Source organism: Colletotrichum paranaense (assembly GCF_030867605.1).
Source record: "Colletotrichum paranaense strain IMI 384185 chromosome Unknown Scaffold_8.1, whole genome shotgun sequence".
Classification (NCBI taxonomy): domain Eukaryota; kingdom Fungi; phylum Ascomycota; class Sordariomycetes; order Glomerellales; family Glomerellaceae; genus Colletotrichum; species Colletotrichum paranaense.
This window is the reverse complement of record NW_026848966.1, coordinates 549,523-564,020: the sequence shown is the minus strand read 5'-3', so window position 1 is coordinate 564,020 and position 14,498 is coordinate 549,523. Positions and strand designations below refer to the sequence as shown.

General features: G+C 50.4%; 4 protein-coding genes across 4 annotated transcripts; 1 reads left to right on the top strand and 3 right to left on the bottom strand.

The window, feature by feature from the left end:
- Positions 1-74: 74 nt before the first annotated feature.
- CPAR01_10040 (uncharacterized protein) lies at positions 75-1,371 on the top strand (the record flags this gene model as incomplete). The annotated part of the gene is made up of 2 exons (XM_060494303.1): positions 75-869; positions 1,177-1,371. The coding sequence occupies 2 exons, from the start codon at positions 75-77 to the stop codon at positions 1,369-1,371; spliced, it is 990 nt and encodes a 329-aa protein (XP_060346485.1).
- Positions 1,372-3,220: 1,849 nt separating this feature from the next.
- Positions 3,221-5,425, bottom strand: CPAR01_10039 (uncharacterized protein; the record flags this gene model as incomplete). The annotated part of the gene is made up of 7 exons (XM_060494302.1): positions 3,221-4,030; positions 4,086-4,196; positions 4,254-4,443; positions 4,501-5,144; positions 5,198-5,207; positions 5,287-5,299; positions 5,371-5,425. The coding sequence occupies 7 exons, from the start codon at positions 5,423-5,425 to the stop codon at positions 3,221-3,223; spliced, it is 1,833 nt and encodes a 610-aa protein (XP_060346484.1).
- Positions 5,426-8,212: 2,787 nt separating this feature from the next.
- Positions 8,213-10,459, bottom strand: CPAR01_10038 (major facilitator superfamily transporter; the record flags this gene model as incomplete). The annotated part of the gene is made up of 6 exons (XM_060494301.1): positions 8,213-8,728; positions 8,787-8,996; positions 9,054-9,152; positions 9,239-9,939; positions 10,141-10,367; positions 10,422-10,459. The coding sequence occupies 6 exons, from the start codon at positions 10,457-10,459 to the stop codon at positions 8,213-8,215; spliced, it is 1,791 nt and encodes a 596-aa protein (XP_060346483.1).
- A 1,399-nt stretch (positions 10,460-11,858) lies between these two features.
- On the bottom strand, positions 11,859-13,800 carry CPAR01_10037 (uncharacterized protein; the record flags this gene model as incomplete). The annotated part of the gene is made up of 3 exons (XM_060494300.1): positions 11,859-12,772; positions 12,833-13,081; positions 13,158-13,800. 3 exons carry the CDS (start codon positions 13,798-13,800, stop codon positions 11,859-11,861), a joined length of 1,806 nt encoding a protein of 601 aa, XP_060346482.1.
- Positions 13,801-14,498: the final 698 nt, after the last annotated feature.

Here is a 14,498-nt window from a genome sequence, read left to right as displayed (position 1 = left end):
GGCAAAGATTCTGTCATTCGTTCAAAAGTCGAATCTTATAAGCTTGTCTAAAAGAAAAAGGAGGCTGTATCACGATGTATATCAACACTCTTCTTGCTTCCTCCGCTCTGCTGGGCCTGGCATCCGCCGGATACACCACAAAATACCTCACTGGATCATCAAACAACACCATCCAGGTCCTCGTCGAGGGAGATGGCCCGTCACTGCTTGTCTGGCCTTCTTATGCCCGGGACAGCATCGACGATTTCCACGAGTTTTCGACCGCCCTCGCTGACGCGGGCTACCGCGTCTTGCGTCCTCAACCCCGAGGCATGGGCGAATCTACCGGCCCCATCGTTACCACTTGGGCCGAGGTAGGCGCTGACCTCGTCTCGGTCATTGATACCTTTGGCAACGGAAAGGCTGTGGTACTCGGCCATGCCGCCGGACAACGTATGGCGAAGAACATGGCCGCCGCCTACCCGGAAAAGGTGCCTTCGATCGTCTTGGCGTGCATCAACACCGGCATCAACACCAATGCCACCATCGCAGCTACGGCTAACATTGCGAGCAACTATACGTACTCTGTAGAGGAACGTCTCGCTGCTTTGGAGCTGGGTTACTTTGCTCCCGGACACAATGCCTCCCTATGGTTGACGGGTTGGTTCCCTGAGGCTATGGGCTCCGTGACTGGCGCTCCTACGAGCACCACAATCGGCAGCAACACTACTCAGATCTTGGACGTCATCGCAACATTGGACCCGTGGAGGAGGGAGGACCAGTGGAACTACACGACTGGGCTGGTGGGCAACCGGTCCACTGTTGTCTTTGTTGAGGATGCTTCTCACGCGCTGTTCCCTGAGAACTTGCAGGGCGTCGTGGATGTTATGGTGCCTTGGTTGGACACCCAGACTTCATCTTGGAAATAAGTCCCTACATGTTCAGACCCATTTTGATCAATGAAATGAAGCAGGAAATGCAATTTGAGTCCAGCCACAAAATACCAAAATTGTTGCTTCCCAAGAAACTTGTTGGCCTGAGTTCCATCTAGAGGTTCAAATTTCCCAGTCGAACGATGAAGTTTCAAGACATTGAACAGAGAGTACTTGGGAACAAACGAATGTGAAGATCATTTTCATGAAACTGCCATTCGACTCAAGTGAAATCCCCAAGCTGCCCTCCAATATCCAATTATAGCGGGAAGCTGCCCATTCCAGTTTCCGGCCCGGCCCCGGCCCCGGCCCCACCGGCCCTGGCAAACTATCCGGCACTTCCTCCGACATGTGGCTGATGGAAGCAAGAGGACATTGGAGCCGAGCCAACCACGGAGCAGCCCACACAGTCCCAGAGTTCATCGAATCATCGTCCTGCAAACCCGCTCGCTGGAAGTAGGCCACGCAACTGAGAGAAGCGCCACACAATTCCTGCCCTTCTTCTCTCTTCAACCACGAGCAAATCTTCTGCCCAGTAGACATCCGGAGAGATCGTGCTTCTCCTTAGACATGCGGGACCCCCATACTCCCAGTCTTTCCGACTTCCAAGTTGCGCCACGTGCTATGGCGCAGGGAGGAGTGCAATACTAACCCTCTATCCTGGATCGAACACCCCTCACGCGTTAGGAGAACAGGACATCCATTTCCCCCGCCCGCTGGTCTCGCACAGTTGGAGAAATAACACCAACAGCCGGGATCCGGCAGCCATGTGGGGTGGTGCAGAAGCAAACACACGTCTGGGCCGCCCGTCTGCCAGGCATTCGCATAACATGAAGTCCACATAGTCAGCACAAGTCAGTAGGCCAGAGCCCTCCCACCTGCTCGCAAATCGAGCCCGAGTTTGCATCCATCACATGACGCCTCAAATGCGTGTCCAGCCTCAGGTCAAGCTCTGGGAGGTTAGACCGGCGCGGCTGGTTGGCTTGGGTACTTCTGTTCGCATGCACTGGTGTCACCGACTGTTGTGCCGTCTAATGCTGAGCTGAGATATGACAAAAGCGGATGGCCGGTGTGCGCGGCGTGCGACGACTTCCCGAGGATCATTTGCTCTTCATAGGACGCGGAGCAAACGAACCCATCAGGTCGGATTGACAGTTGATCCTCGATCCCAAAAGCATCTCTGCGACCCATGACACTGTCCGCACATCTGGGCGTTAATTCAATCTTAGACACCGCGTAAGCGCTCAGCCCTACCCAGAGAGTCTGCATCGATTGCAATTTAAACCCAAGAAGCGAGGAAGGGTGAGCGAGAGATGTGACTTGACCGTCTTCCCTCATCTCTCTTCCCCTCACCCTTTACTCCAAAAGGGTAGAACCCTCCCAATCACGCTACTCGGTTTTGAAAACGAAAACTCGCAGGCTAAATACCGCTTCCGGTATTTGCACCGCGTTCTGGGGTTGCAACGCGTGGCCAGCACGCATGGCTTCATGTGATGGAGGGTGCGCCAAAATCAAACGAAAGGACGTCTGCGCCTCTAAAGGGCTTGCAGGCCCAGATCGGTAAACACTCGCAGATGCAGATATCTCGCCCCAGTCTGCCGCAACGTCTCGGCGTTAAAAGCAAACAGCAGCTGGCTACCTAAGGTGACACTATACCTACCTTTACAATTTTTAGGCTCAGGCGCCTGCGTTGTTACTGTAGCTGTTAAGTAGCTTCGCTCGCCTCTGTGCCGCCCCCGGTCCCCTGGATCTGCGGAGGGGCAATCAGGCTGAAAAGAACCCTGTACCAAGGTCGAAATGTACACTGCGGCTCCCTGTTCTCCAACGTTGGTTGGCGGACAATCATGAAAGTGGTGTTTGGCATTGGTCGAGCCACGTCGACTCACCTGAAGGAGTTGCTGGTCCTGTGGACGAGCGGATGCAATCATGAGCTGCATTAGCTTGCTCGACGATGTGGATGTTGGGCTCCGCCAGAAACGCTAGTGCAGAGCGCTGATGAACAGTCCATGATGCGAAATTTACTCGTTTTTATTCTGCGGGTGCAACCGAGTCTAAGTCAGAAGAAACGATCGTGGTATGTTCAACTGCTAATGTGACTCCTTTTGTTGGCTGGCCGTATTCCTTTGGACCGGTGCTCAACCCCATTTATCAAAACATATGTTGCCTTCTTGAACGACCGTCTTGCCGCGAAGCTACCAAAACAAGGGCCCCGGAAAAGGTCATGAACTGGGGTCTCCCCAGACTTGTCCGTCTCCGTCTCCGTCCCCAAATCACCGGGCCGACTCTCGTACGAATGAAGTCACTCCCATTCAGCCAAACACAAGGCCAAACTTCATGCTTGCCGCAACTTGCCTCCACAAGTCTGGACAGGCCTCAGAACCCACTTGCTCCTTGCCGTATGCTCGCATGTCTATCCTTCTCCACACGTCCATGACAACAGCCCACGGCTTTTCCGTGTCGACCACACCTTTCTTGCTGCCAAAAGCAGTGAACGCCTGACGCACCAAGCCTCGGTCCCTGCTGCATATGGCATGACGAGCAGAGAAGAAGAGCGGCCACAGCATGGAAAGTCCTGCTCCGCCATGAGACACTGACGCCGCACAGTGCCACAAAGCGGCCTGACTGTGTTTCTGTACGAGGCGATGTGATGAAGGGTACTCCGAAACGTTGCTGTAAAGAAAGGCCAGGGCGCTCTGTCTGTATGCGAGTGCCGTGCTTGTGATCCACCGGATGTTGGCAAGCTCGACTTCTGATGCGGTTTCGGGGCCGTCGACGATACGGTTAACCAGGGAAAAGCCTGGTGGCAGTGTCGGACCCCACGACTCCAGGGCCTTCTCTATTACCTTGTATGCCGTTTGGTATTCGGTACGCAGGACGGCGAACTTAGATGTTTGTCCCATCGCTGTGGCGGCTTGAAGCTCGCGTTTCATCGCCATGAGCTCTGCGAGACGGTGCAGAGTGGGCCAAAGATCATCAGCCATTCCCAACACTGGATCGATTCCACCAGGGATTATGAATGGTGGCGGTGTACTTGGCGAGTAGGCTCGACTTGAGGGAGCTGCGAAGACAGGAGACGTGCCGTTCGTCAAGGCATTGAGTACATCAAAGTAGCGAAATACCTGTCCCATGTCAAAGATCCCTTCAATCAGACTTCCGCAACGCTAGGTAGCTTACCTGGTCGAAGAACAACACACTCGCAGGCTTGGGGGATGGCATGGCACAAATGATGTGGCGGGCGCCTTGAAGATGATTATACACCACTTTGTCCGAGCTCCGCTGCAGAACCTACCCCACCAGTCAGTCGATGCGTCAAGTTCAATCCGTTGTCATGACTTCTCTTACCAGATCGTACTGAATGAGTAAGATGATCGTCGCCAGAGCTTCTTCGAACCCATCTCCATCCTCGATAATTGCAGACAGACCAGCCACGGCTCTTTCATGAAAACATGCAGATCCCTCCGTCGTCTCAAGACCGCTATATTCACGATGTGCGCTGGCCAACGCGTAGATCGCACTTCGAACGGCGGAACTCCTATGCGAAAGGGGAAGTATATGTTGCCTAAAAGGGTTTGCGACACCATCTACAAACCCCATTGTCGGGAGCATGACCTTGGAGTAGTGGTCTAACAAGCCGGTATTCTCTGGTAAATCGAAGATGTTACGACCGGTCGGCGGGAGCAGGTCCAGCAAGGGCGGGGATGCAGTTGACCATGATTGCTCATTCCAAGATACGTCGAAACTGGCGCTGAAAAAGGAATCATCTGTTGGCTGCTGATAACTCTGGTCTAAAGTCGCAAGAGAGAGCGGGAGGTGGGCTTCAGCTGCTTTCTGACAACCCAGATCCCCCATCAACTCGAACCCGTCCTCAAAATGTTGTGAGTCATCATAGCCGAAATCATAGCTGCCTGTGTCGTCGAGGTCTTCGGATAATGCAAATGCCGAATTTATCGAAGTAGAATAACTGCTTTCTACGGCCGAAGTTGGGGACAAAGTTTCTTCTACACCTAGTTGTAAGACATCGGGTGGAGTGACAATATTCGTATCTGGGCTTGTCTGGAAGTCCGTGTTGCCGCCCGTCGGGCTACTTGAGTCGTCTGACGCCATAGAGTCTTGAGTGTCAATTGGCCGGGTCGAAGTTCTTCTCTTCCTCTTCTTTATAGGCTCGTAGACACAGACTATACCGGCCTGCACACAACGAAGACATTGTGGACGTTCTTCTGAGCACTTTTTTCTCTAGAGAGGTATTGGTCAAAGATTCAGATCCAAGATGGGTCAAGATGACTAACCTTGTCACGGCTAGAAAGCGTGGTTAGCACCTTGATTACTCTTCACGATCACAACATTAGATGAAAGTGAAGCTCGGACATGAACTCACCAGTATTTGCACCCTGTCATAACAACGATTTCCATGTCAGAAATTCTGGATCTGAGGCTGTCGTGATAGAAGCATCGTACGAACCTGCTCTCGACCGAGTCTTGATCGGCCGTGGACGAATGGGTTGAGTGACGAGCATGATGCTAGTAGAGCGAAAGCTCTGCAAGACGGAGGCTAAATAACCTTCCCGTCACACTGAAGTTGTATCGAATGCCGGTAATAGGTCGCAGCAGAAACTTGCAGCTGGAAAAGCAAGCGATAACAGACCATGATAACAGAGCAGCAGAGGCGATGGTATTTCAGCGAGCCACACCATGGGCAGACATGGTTCCCCAATTTACCCCAGCTCCATGAGGGGAAAAGATGCGAGGAGCCACCAGGAGACTCTCGACAGATTTGGAGACGTGCCGCACGCCCATGACCAACGGCAAAATGCCGAATAATACCGGGTTCACGCACCCACCACCAGCGCTACGACCGGGACCCTGGAGTAACCCCAGAAAACGTTGCGACCTAGAGGACTAGACTGTGCAGCCAACAAATTAACCGGCCATTCTTCCAACATCCTGGTGATCGGTCCAATTTGAACGAGTGAATTTTATGGAGTTCGATGAGCGTTTGTGGGGGAAGGTGGGAGCGGTTGGTTGTGAGGAGCCCCAGCGCACTTCGCGACATCTGACATGCAAGGGTCGAAAACACACCATCCCGGGCCCCCTTCGCCAGTCACGATGCGGCAGGTGGCTTCTTCGTCACTCCCATCATCCGATCGACCGTTGATTTTCATATGTACCTCGAGATATTTTGATGATCTTGGCTTTGCCACCGGACCCAAGCGCGTCGAGGTTGGGTGGAGTACCAATGGGGTAGCGGGGCGAGCCTTCAGAATGCAGCAACGATGGCCGATAGATAATAGGAGTCTGGTATGCGTTCTCACACAGCTTCGAAGCGAGACATCCAACAAATTGCTAACAACTGGACAAAGGAGTAACCCGATAGTATTGAACTCGTCATATTCAAGGATTGGAGACTCCGGGCAGTGTTGCCCCTACCGTGGACTGATGTGATTCTTTTTGGTCATCTCGGCGTGGCTGATGAGTTGGCGATGACGGCGGAGAATGGCTTAACACAGTGCTCAGGAGCGGCATATCACGTTCTTGATTGGCTCCCGGATTTAGCATGGTGTAGATGGATCTCAACCAACCTAAGCCAAGTCTCGGCTAAACCTACTACCAAATATGCTGAGCCACAGAGGTTCACGCATCGAGTTCAAAAGCCGTTTGGGATATTCACTTGCTTACTAACTTAGGCAACAATCTAACTTGAAGTATAAGTGAATGACAAACGTTGAGTACAAAAAGCAATAGAACCCTGAATTGGCACTGTAGTTTTGTGCAAAGAAAAGGTGAGCTACGAAACAGGTTTGTCGGGACTTGTCTCGCGAATGATTAAAGCCTTAAACAAATTTGATGAGGTGGCGTTCACAAGAAAAACAAACTAAACTTTCCGAAAGGAAACCTACTTTTATTTGCCAGTCTTCCCTAGCTTTGACTCAAAGACGGCTTAATTGCCATCCAGGAGATTGAGGCCTATCAAGGGACAGTCAATGCTACACGTGAAGAAGATTACATCACAAAGTCGACTAATTCGAGGGCAGTCGGTACCTCCCAACTAAGGTAGTTATCTCTATTCAATAGCAAGTTGAGTGAGATGACAAGCCCCTTGAATGTCGAGTCTCATATATAAGATGGTGACATCATGATAAGAGACAAACGAGCGGACTCATGCAAGACAATGATATCCCGAGTGTTCCCAACTGGGTCTAGATTGAACACAGAGTTTCGAGAATTCAAAGTGTTCTACTTCTATATGACTTTTGCCTAGCCCTATGATAGACATCGCAGTCTTTCTGTCCCGTATCCTATGCACTGTTCGCGAGGCATGTCTGGGAAGCTCTTGCAGAGGCAGTAACCCTACCCAGGTGAAAGACGTAGCCACTCAAGCCCTGGAAATCGTGAGTCTTGGAGGATTTATTGCAAAATTATTGCACTATTCAGTAGAGCATTGTGGTATGTGCAAAAAGGTTCAACCTGGACGTTGAAGTCATGAGAAACGTGTGATACTGATGAAACAAGGTGATTGTCGATTGCAGCCGCGTTTGAATGAATCACACCAGGTACCTACGCTATGAATTGCTTTCGTTTCACCTGAACCTTTGATATGAGAACCCAGCAGATAGTTCAGGAGGTAGAAAACATGTGCTACAGACGCAAGCTGCAGTACACGGAACCCGGGGTGTAAATTTTGGCTGCAAACCCTGCTGTTACTGTTGCGAGTATATAAAGAGATAAGTATAAGAGAAGCAGATCAAGACGGCAAGCTTTATTCATCAGTGAAACATTGCACCGAGCATGATTCTCTTCAGATGAAGAGGCAATACCAAACCTCTTAATGTCAACGCATATTAATTGTGAAGTGTTGATATGTATTGTGCATGTATGACCCGAGAGCACCTCAGGAAACATGGTGATACGCACTTTCGACTAGAACTACTTTGACTTGGGAGTTAAATTTCGTCACAATATGGTATGAGAATGTCCGATGATCCAATCTTAAAGTCCTTGGCCCGTCACTCCAATTATTTCTAGCAAGAATCTGGGTGCTCAGAATAGGCTTTTGAGAAGACTTGAAATGTCTAAGATATTCTATTAAGACGCCTAAGTGAGTTAGGTGCCGATGAAAATGCTCAAACTCAGATGTCTAAAGCTGCTTGCTAAGTGCATGTGATATAAGAAATGTCGGTACTGGTGAGCCAAGTACCTTTATCTCAATGAGACTAGAAGAGACCAATGTCGATCGGAACAAAGATTAAGCTGAAGGTGCAAGTGGTATGCTTCCAATCTATTATCGGCCCATAGAGATCAGAAGTCTATTCGGCGTTAGGAACTGAGGCCGGCGCCGTGACACCTTCTTCGTCTCTCTTGGTGATTCCCTCCTTCTTCTTGTCTCGCTTGTACAAAAAGGCCACCGTAGCGGTGATCAGTGCTTGGGCACCGAAAGCAACAGTCGAGAAAATGAAGCCCTTCTTGAATTTGGGCGAATCAACTTGAGGGTACGTCAGGATCGGAACCCAGGCATTAAAGGCATAGCCCAGTGAATTCATGATTCCTATGACAATTGCACGCTCCTCGGCATCGGCGCCGCAAATCTCGTTCGTCCAGCTCATGCTGAGTGGTCCGTACGGTACGGAAGCGCGCTGGAGAAGAAACGCAAACCACTTCAACCCGTCTGGTACATTCCAGATGGCGAGGATCAAGGCAGCGAAACCACCGAGGAAGGTGGATATCGACATGACGCTGGCACGATGGCGGATCGCGTCGGAGAGGATGGCGAATGACACCGTAAGGACCAGTTGAATAGCTGAAGCCGCTGTTGGAATGATATTCTGATACCTATGTTAGCTACGTGATACCATAGACCAACCATGAGCAAAGTCAACTTACAATCTTCTCCACAGACTCGCCCTTGGATTTGAGCCAGAGAGAGAAGGGATTCACACTACTGGAAGGCCCAATGTTGATGAAGATGATGTACAGAATGGTCAGGAAGTAGACATGCCAGCGACCAAAGATTCGCTTGAACGCAGAACGGCCCAATTTGGTTCGCGGAGCACGTCCGACACTCTCCATCCGCCTGCGGGCAAGTTCACGGTCCTAGGTGATTGTTAGTAACTGCGGTCTCTCAAAATTAGTGAAGTTGGTTTCACTCACATTCTCAGTCAAGTAGAATGCTCGTGTATTCTCCGGGAGATCGGGCAGGAAAAAGTATCCAGCAATGCAAATTGGCAGACTGATGATTCCATCCATGATCTGTAAGTAGGAGGCCCAGTCAGCACGCGGTTTCGCAGGAGTCGTCTCCACCAAAGCACGCCATATGGGATCGAGGGGGTGCTTACAAATAGCCACTTCCAACCTGCTAAGCTATGGACGCCGTTGAGTCCCTTATAGACGCCAGCTTGCAAATAGCCCGAGAACATGCTCGCCGCAGCCGAAGAGGCGTGGAAGATGCAGGCTCGCTTGCCGAGCTCGGAGGGCTTATACCAGGAGCCCAGGATCGTGTGAGCGGCCGGATAAAAGATTGACTCTGCCAAACCCACGAAGAAGCGGATTGCAATGACGTGGTTTGAGGTCTTTGCTGCCGCCAGACAGAACGTCAGAACTGTCCAGAGAAGCTCACAGGAAGGCACCCAGATGGACGGGCGGACTTTTGTGAGAACGATCTGCGAGGGGATCTGGCCCACGACGTAGCCGACGGTCCACGCTGTGTCGATGAGATTGATCTCGTTTCCGTTCATTGCGAGATCTTCCTTCATGCCGCTGACGAAAGCATTGCTGATGTTCGTCTGGTCGAGGTTTTTGATAAAGTAGCCGAAGCTCAGCATCGTTATCAAGAAGACGTCGAGCTTCTGGATGAATACGCGCTCCTCCTGCGACCGGCCCGGTTCGTAGTCCCAGATATAAGACCACCATGGCGCTTTCTTCTTCTCGAGTACTGCAGAGTTTTGTCCGTCTGAAGAAAACTCGTCCACCGTTACTCCCTTGGGAGACGCGGACGCGTATTCCTGCTCTGACCCCATGCCGAGCAGAGGTGAGAGCTCTAGTGAATCCGTAGGGTTAGTCACTTACAACGGAAAGACAGAGAGCAGCTCAACAGATGGTGAATTGAACAGCCGCAACTTTCAAAACCACAACGTTTTTTGATTTTGGGGGATCCCGTACCTGATTTATGTATCTCGCTTCCTGATAAACTGGCCATCGCGCTACGCTAAGGGAGGTTTCAAGTTGGCCACAATCTCACGGATACTGGAGAACTGCCCAGATAACACTCTGGGAGTCGTGTGGGTTACAACGGGGTCCGATGCTTGATGATGTGCTGCGAAGCGCTGATGATTCGCTACCCCTTGGCGTGGGGTGTGTCGCCATCGCGGGGTCCAGTGTCGTGATTCGGCCGTCGCTGCCTCAAAAGCGCCCTCAATGCCGTCCATCTTCTCTGTGCAAGGTGTCTTAGCATCGGAGTCTTGCCGACTAGACTCTTCTTATTGCCAGGGAGACAATGTAGGTGTCAATCTCATTACTTACTTTATTCGATCCCGCGGAGCACTGCCGATACGGAACATTATTCCCGGCAGTTAGCTACTAGTGACGGATGGCTCCGTTGGACATTGTCGCATTGCAATTTCGTTACAAAGAAAAGCGAGATGAATCAGAATAGTATACTGAAGCCTAGCTCTCGCACTTATGGCACATCCTTTCGGAATACCGATCGGCACCGGTGGACGTTTGACGGGCCGGACGCCGGTCCTGTCCCACAAGGGCCGGGCCTCCGGATTTTGTGTGCCCCATAATTGACTCCCGGTCTTGGGAACGATGCATGCGCCATGCCCTCAGTGCCCCTCCCGGATACGGTACCGGCCCGTCGGGTCGTTACGTAGTCGAGGAGTTCCGAGCCCGCTCGTCGGGATTAGCATCCCAGAAGGCTTGAAAAGTGATTCTACTGGGTTGACACCTACACGTTGGTGCTTTGGGTTAGTTGCCTTGGCTGCAGATTTGCACGATATCTCGACATGGCCAGCAAAATACCTGTAAGCCAGCCGACAAGTGGGCGGACGGCATGCTTTTCAACTTTCTGTGACTGCCGCCCATACTTTTCAGCATCTGTGGTTGCTCAAGGCTTCATTCATGTGTTGCTTCAAAGATCTCGCTCCTTTGCTGTGATGGTCCGCTCTGATGCTCTTCGTCAACAGGGTCAACAGGCACTGTACTGAGTTAGAAAGATGACATGCCACGAAACTGGTGCTGGAAAACCGAAATTAGAGGGCTATTGTTCGGCAAGATCGTGCCGGCAGGAATGTGCGAGGATGATTATGAGCTGGATTTCGTGAAGTCTGTCCTACTAGAAGAATCAGTTGCTTGTAACTCTAGTAGCGTCGACGTAGGTGAGTTCTTTAGGCCGTTGGATCATTCCAGCCATAATTGCGTATATCTGGTGTAAATACGGTTGAGTGGGAAGTATATAACAGATGTGTGAGCTGTTCGCGTTGATGACCGTGTCGTATGGGAAGGAATGGAAGACGGAGATGCGTATATCCGAAGTGCATTATTAGACTTGATATTGGTAAGTGTATAGTTGGTGATAGACTCGCGCTCTAGCCTATGCACGACCTACTTCGAGAGTTCAAATCGGCCAAATCGCGCTGTATATCTACGGTTTCGGGATCATGTATAGACCGGCTGAAGTAAAGTAAAATATGTAACTATCAGATCTATGCGTGTTCAATTGAACAAGAAGAAGAAAAGGCCAAAAGGAAAAAAAGAAGAAAAAAGACACAAAAAGGCATTGTTCCAACATTGACGATAAGTGACGTCCTCAGAGAAATGTGTGAATAATAAAATCAATGTGGATTAGAGGGGAACAAGAAGGGCATTATATATTCGACTAGGTATGGATGAAGGATAGACCAAGGCTTCATGGGGAGCCGTAATGTAGCTACTTTGCCACTTAGATGCAAAGAAAGGCTATGAATATGCAAGCCAACCATGCCAAGCATTTCTCATTCGTTCTGCTCTCGATACTGATATGTACGCAGTATTAGCGAGTCTGTCCTGTAATTCTTTGAACTTGGCCGTAGGAGCCCCTTTGTCGAAAAGTAAGTCTAGCTCAAGATACGACAGCTTCTTTGTCTCAGGTAGTCGAAAATAGCACCAAATAAGACACAAGAGAGCCGTGATCGCGTAAACCAGACAAGATTTACCAGCCAGGTTCCAAGCGGTTGGGTTCAGAAGCTGTGGCGCAATAACGTTGTTGATGATGGTGAAGACATTGTAGACTACCCTCGCCAGGGCAACGGTCTTGACTCTTAGACGTGTTGATGGAATTTCTGCCACGATAACATAACAAGCTGGACCGATGGTCATGTTGTAAGTAAAGGTCATCAAAATGATAAGAGAGCCGAGGGCCCAATTCATTGAAGGATGGCCGTCCAGAACAATCGATAGGATACCACCAATGGTAAGGATGATGACTGCCGCTATCAACCCAGCAAGGTAAAGCCTACGCCGGCCAATCAGTGATAGCAACATCCAGGATATCATACCGCCAATGATGCCGAGACCATACATTCCTGTGGCGAGACTGAATGATTTGGAGGATTCGAAGCCAGCTTGTTCCAGAAAATAAGGAGCATATCCAGTCAGGGTGGCGCCGCACAAGGCTTGACAGGACCACGTCATGCAGCAAACTTCAGTCCTGCGTCGGTTCGAACCTTTGAACAAATCAAAGAAGCTCGCGCCACCATAGCCCAATTTTTTCTCTGTCGCGTTAACATGCTGCATAACAGCGAGCGTATCGTCGATATTGAGGTTCTTGCCGCTTGTGAGTCTTTGTAGCGACTGTCGTGCTTCTGAGAGTCTTTCGTGTCGGACTAGCCACCCTGGTCACAAGCAGTCAATAAATAGCCAAACTTGTTTAAACCTGTTTGGATGTCTCTTACAAGGACTTTCCGGGGCAAAGTAAACGACAAAGAGCAATGGAAGCGCCCAAGCCCATTGTAGCGCAAATGGTAACCGGTATGACCATTGGGACGTGTTGTCGATGAGTGATCTCAGAATGCCAGTGCCCAGTAGCTGGCCAATGAGCCAACACATATTCACATTGCTGAGAACGACGGCTCGTACAGCTGAAGGCACAATCTCAGCAGCGTAAGTCGCCCCCAAGGTCTGGATGACTCCCCATGATAGGCCTGATGTTGGAGTTGTAAGCTGAAAGACCAAAGCATGTCTGAGTAACCAAGAAATACACCCAAGACGCTTACTCACCACAAAGGGCTTGGGAAGAAAGTAGTACAGCGATGTTCTGAGCAAAGAAAGCTGGGGAAATGGCTAGACACAACCATCCAAGAGCAATCATCATCATTTTGCGATACCCGATAGCATAAGTGATGTACCCATGGGCAAGGAGCCCAATGATCTCGCAAGTTACTGCAGCATTCTGAATTCCCATCTGCCACAATGGCGAGATCTCATAGTCTTTGTCCTGTATGGAGTTGGCGCCCGGCAGTCTTGGTTCGCCATATTTGCGTCTGAACGAAGGAAACGCAATGAATCCGGAAATAAGCGACTTATCGTAGGCCTCCATTACGACTGTCAGAAACAGGAGCAGTGACCAGATGATGGCTTTGGGAAAGTGACGGAAACTTCCGAATAGACTTATGTCCTTCTCGGCGGCGAGACCACGATGGATGCGCGCACCCGTGCCGTCCGAACTTGTTGAAGCACGAGGAAGCCATAGCACACTATTGATTGTGTTATTGTGAACATTTGATCTTTGACGTTCGAGTTCCTCTCCGTCCAAGGGGTTCGTGTCTGCGATAGATGGTTCTTGGTGCGAGGCAGTTGCCTTGGGGGTTATGGATATCAGAACGACCTCATCTTTGCTGGTATTGTCAACTGAACCAAACATGTTGACAAAGTTCCAAAGCGCCTGAGATAGTAAAACAAAGTTGGTTGGAAAGTGAGCATTGGATGTTGCATCTTCGATCGTGCTGTCGGTCAGATACGATTTTGTATGAAACCACAGCTCGTGTTCATGGCTCCACTTCAAGCTGGTGAAAGTTGCGTTTCGGGCTTCATCCTGGGCTATCCGACCATTTCCCCAGACTATCCCCTGATCTTCCCCAGGGGCAAGTCTCTTTGGTTGACTCCTAGCCTCTGTCGTGGTAAGTTTGCGCTAACTTAGTACAAGCTAACCCACCGACACGGATCAGCACATACCGCGCCGTGTACGCCAAGTTTCCTTCGCGATTTTCAGCAGAACTTGGCAAATACAGTAATTGGTTAAATGGGTTCTACAGCCACTCCGTGAACAATCATTGCTTAGGATCCCCTGTCAGGCTATGCAGACAGTCGAATCAGAAGGCCGTACCTTGCTCTCCTGCCTTGGATATATGTATCTTCACCGGTACCCTAATGAGGGCGACTTGAACTTTAGTTCTGTAGCGCTGACAGGATTCGGAGGATGGTCTTGAAAGCAGAGCTTTGGTACAGGGATCTTGTACTAGCCAAAGGCCATCAATATCGGTAAGAAACAACCTGGATCGATGCCAAAGAAATCGTGGGAATGGACCTCCCTGATACTTGCAGTTGGGATATTCGGCGCCA